This window comes from Nicotiana tomentosiformis, chromosome 11, assembly GCF_000390325.3.
Source record: "Nicotiana tomentosiformis chromosome 11, ASM39032v3, whole genome shotgun sequence".
Lineage (NCBI taxonomy): Eukaryota > Viridiplantae > Streptophyta > Magnoliopsida > Solanales > Solanaceae > Nicotiana > Nicotiana tomentosiformis.
This window is the reverse complement of record NC_090822.1, coordinates 79,540,638-79,544,586: the sequence shown is the minus strand read 5'-3', so window position 1 is coordinate 79,544,586 and position 3,949 is coordinate 79,540,638. Positions and strand designations below refer to the sequence as shown.

General features: G+C 46.3%; 1 protein-coding gene across 1 annotated transcript; it reads left to right on the top strand.

The window, feature by feature from the left end:
* Positions 1-970: 970 nt before the first annotated feature.
* On the top strand, positions 971-3,949 carry LOC138901730 (uncharacterized). Its single transcript, XM_070189513.1, has 4 exons — positions 971-1,906; positions 2,010-2,094; positions 2,919-3,016; positions 3,320-3,949. The coding sequence occupies exons 1-4, from the start codon at positions 971-973 to the stop codon at positions 3,947-3,949; spliced, it is 1,749 nt and encodes a 582-aa protein (XP_070045614.1).

The window sequence follows — 3,949 nt, the reverse complement described above, 5'->3', positions numbered from 1 at the left end:
GTTTAGTGGCTAACTCGATCGAATATAGTATCGAATGCCAGTCGTGCCTCTCCTAGTTTGGGGCGTGAGAAACTTGGTATCAGAGCAGGTCGTATCCCAGGGAGTCCACAAGCCGTGTCTAGTAGAGTCTTGCTTATGGGTGTGTTGTGCACCACACTTATAATTAGGAGGCTATGAGGCATTTAGGAATGGTTACATTTCTTTCAATTAATAGATCGTGCTATAGAGCGAAGTTATAAGAACATATGAAATCTAAATCGTGCTTTGTGTTTCCTATCTAACAGGCTACCTACGCTCAGGAGATGGCACAGCGAGAGATAGATATGGATCCGGGAGAAGGTACCAGTCGTTCCCCACCGGGTCAGAGGGATAGATTTCCCTTAGAGGCTCACAGTGAGTCTCCAGTACCCCTAGTTTCAACTTCCCTAGCACTTGTTGGAGCCCAGGGAGATGCAGTACCCCCAGCCTCACCAGTTCCATTGGTACCTGAGGCAGCTAGAGACACAGGACCTCCAGCACCTATTATTCCCCCATCAGAGACTGGGGAGTAGGGGATGAGGGAGGCTATTCAGTTGCTGACTAGGATGGTTTCTATTCATGAGCGACAGCTAGATTCAGGAGCAGATGCCCGGAGAGATCGGATAGGAAGCTCGACGGTACGAGAGTTTCTTCACTTGGCCCCTCCATTATTTACAGGATCCAGTTCCACTGAGGATCCCCAGGACTTTATAGACCATATGTATAGAGTATTGAGGGTGATGCATGCCTCCGTCACCGAGGCTGTGGAGTTGGCTTCTTTTCGACTACGTGATGTAGCCGTCCTATGGTATGAGGCATGGGAGAGATCTAGAGGACCTGATGCTCCGCCAGCAGAGTAGGAGGACTTCTCTGAGGCTTTTTAGCCCATTATTTGCCACGGGAGGTTCAGGAGGCCCGTCTTGACCAGTTTCTTAGCCTAAAGCAGGGGGATATGAGTGTGAGGGATTATGGCCATAAGTTTAATTCTTTGGCAAGGTATGCACTAGATATAGTACATAACATGAGGGCTAGAGTTCATCATTATGTGGATGGTTTGGGGGATCATCTGATTATAGACTGTAGGGATGTATCCCTATCGGATGATGTAGATATTTCCCGCACACAAGCTTTCGCTCAGACTACAGAGGACCTTTCTCGTCGAATTCGTGATACTCACAGGGATAGGGAGCAGAGTAAGAGGGCTCGTACTATGGGGTCTTATAGGGAGCCACGAGTTGATTTTAGGCCCCCACTCCATCGATATCCACCTCGGTCAGCAGGTAGTTTCCCACCACAGATGCAGGGCCAGCGGTTTGATCGTTTTATTGAGTCAGGACCGGGGCAGAGCTCAAGCCAGCCTGAGGGCCGTCGACAGGAGCGTTCTGCACAGATGAGACAGCTTACTCCTCCATGTACTCAGTGCGGTAAGCTACACACTGGGCAATGTAGACAGGGTTCGAGTGCATGTTTTCATTGTGGGCAGATAGGACATTATATTAGCCGGTTCCCGGGGTTAGGCAGAGGTACACCAGCTCAGCCTTCAGGATTCACAGCAGCCTCTTCACCCTCAGTCCGTGCTCCCCGACCAGGTCCACAGTCTACTCAAGGCCGTGGTAGGGGGAGAGGTGGAGGAGACACCTCAGGTTCTAGTGGTGGCCAGAACCGCTTTTATGCACTCACAGGCCGACAGGATTCAGAGGCATCCCCAGATATTGTCACAGGTATATTGACAATACATTCTTATGCTATTTATGCATTGATGGATCCTGGCTCTACATTTTCATATATTACTCCATTTATTACTGGTAAGCTTGACATGAGATCTGAGTTGTTGCCACAGCCAGTTGAGGTGTCTACGCTAGTTGGCGACTCTATTGTAGCTAATCATGTCTATCGAGATTGTACAGTGTTAATTAATGACCGTCCAACCTCTGTTTGATTTAGTTGAATTGGTTATGCTAGACTTCGATGTCATTATGGGTATGGATTAGTTGGCAGCTTGTTATGCTAATATTGATTGTCGTGCAAAGTTGGTCCGATTTCATTTTCCTGGTGAGCCTGTCCTTGAATGGAAAGGTAATGCAGCCACGCCCAAGGGTAAGTTTATTTCATACCTTAGGGCTCAGAAGTTTATTGCTAAAGGTTGTATATACCATATGGTTCATGTTAGGGATATAGATAAAGAGCCAGCGACTCTTCAGTCGGTTCCTATTGTGAATGAATTCCCGACGGTATTCCCTGACGAGCTTCCAGGAATTCCCCCGAAAGGGAAATCGATTTCGCTATAGATTTGCTTCCTGATGCGCAGCCTATATCCATTCCTCCCTACAGAATGGCTCCTGCAGAGCTAAGGGAATTGAAGGAACAACTGAAGGACTTGCTCGATAAAGGCTTTATTAGGCCAAGTACATCCCCATGGGGTGCTCCGGTGCTCTTTGTTCGAAAGAAAGATGGGTCCTTGCGGATGTGCATTGACTACAGGCAACTAAATAAAGTCACTATCAAGAATAAGTATCCTCTTCCACGGAATGATGACTTGTTCGACCAGTTACAAGGTGCCAAATGCTTTTCGAAGATCGACTTGCGATCCGGTTATCATCAGCTACGAGTCAGGGATATTGATATCCCAAAAACAACATTTAGGACGAGGTATGGCCATTTTGAATTCCTTGTCATGTCTTTCGGGCTTACAAATGCCCCAGCAGCCTTTATGGATCTTATGAACCGGGTATTCAAACCATTCTTGGATGAATTTGTGATTGTGTTTATTGACGACATCCTGATATATTCGCGATCGAAAGCCGAGCATGCGGACCACTTGCGAGCTGTATTGCAGACTCTCCAGGACTATAGGTTATATGCTAAATTCTCTAAATATAAATTTTGGCTAACTTCTGTAGCTTTTCTTGGTCATGTTATTACCGGCGATGGCATCAAGGTTGATGGCCAAAAGATTGAAGCTGTTATGACTTGGCCGAGGCCCTTGAATCCGATAGAGGTTTGTAGCTTTTTAGGCTTGGCAGGGTATTACCGAAGGTTTGTGGAGGGATTTTCCTCTATCTCTGCACCATTGATGAAACTGACACATAAGGGAGCTAAGTTTCAGTGGACTGAGGCATGTGAACAAAGTTTTCAGGAACTAAAGAAAAGGCTTACTACGGCACCTGTCTTGACTCTTCCGGATGGCACTAAGGGTTATGTTGTATATTGTGATGCCTCGAGAATTGGCCTAGGTTGTGTTCTTATGCAGCATGGTAAGGTTATCGTGTACGCCTCCAGACAGTTGTGAAAACATGAACAGAACTATCCTACGCACGATCTTGAGTTAGCCGCAGTTGTATTTGCCCTAAAGATTTGGCAGCATTATCTATATGGGGTTCATATTAATGTTTTCACCGACCACCAAAGCCTTCAGTATTTATTTAAACAGAGGGAGTTGAACCTACGACAAAGAAGATGGCTAGAATTACTAAAGGACTATGATGTTGATATTTTATATCATCCCGGCAAAGCTAATATTGTTGCTGATGCCCTTAGCCGGAAGTCCATGGGCAGTCTAAGCCATGTTGAAGCTGATAAGGTCAAGATGACCAAATATCTATACCAGCTAGCTAGTTTGCAGGTGCGTTTAGTAGATGCAGAGGGTGGACGCATTCTCGTTCAGAATACGGCAAAATCTTCTTTTGTTACTGAAGTGAAAGAGCGACAACACGAGGATCCTGAGCTTATAAAACTGAGGGAAAGTATTCCACAGCAGCGACAACCTTTATTTGAGCTAACTGGAGATGGAGTCCTTAGATACCAGGGCCGCTTATGTGTACCGTCAGTAGGAGAGCTCCGTGCCAAGATTCTTTCGGAGGCCCATTATTCTAGATATGCAGTTCATCCCGGAGCGACAAAGATGTATCGGGACCTTCAACAGATCTATTGA

Coding starts and splice junctions, on each gene's coding strand:
- LOC138901730 (XM_070189513.1), top strand. CDS start 971: ATGAGTGTGAGGGATTATGGCCATAAGTTTAATTCTTTGGCAAGGTAT. Junction 1,907..2,009: donor ACTCTATTGTAGCTAATCAT/GTCTATCGAGAT, acceptor GGTATGGATTAG/TTGGCAGCTTGTTATGCTAA. Junction 2,095..2,918: donor GCCTGTCCTTGAATGGAAAG/GTAATGCAGCCA, acceptor TAACTTCTGTAG/CTTTTCTTGGTCATGTTATT.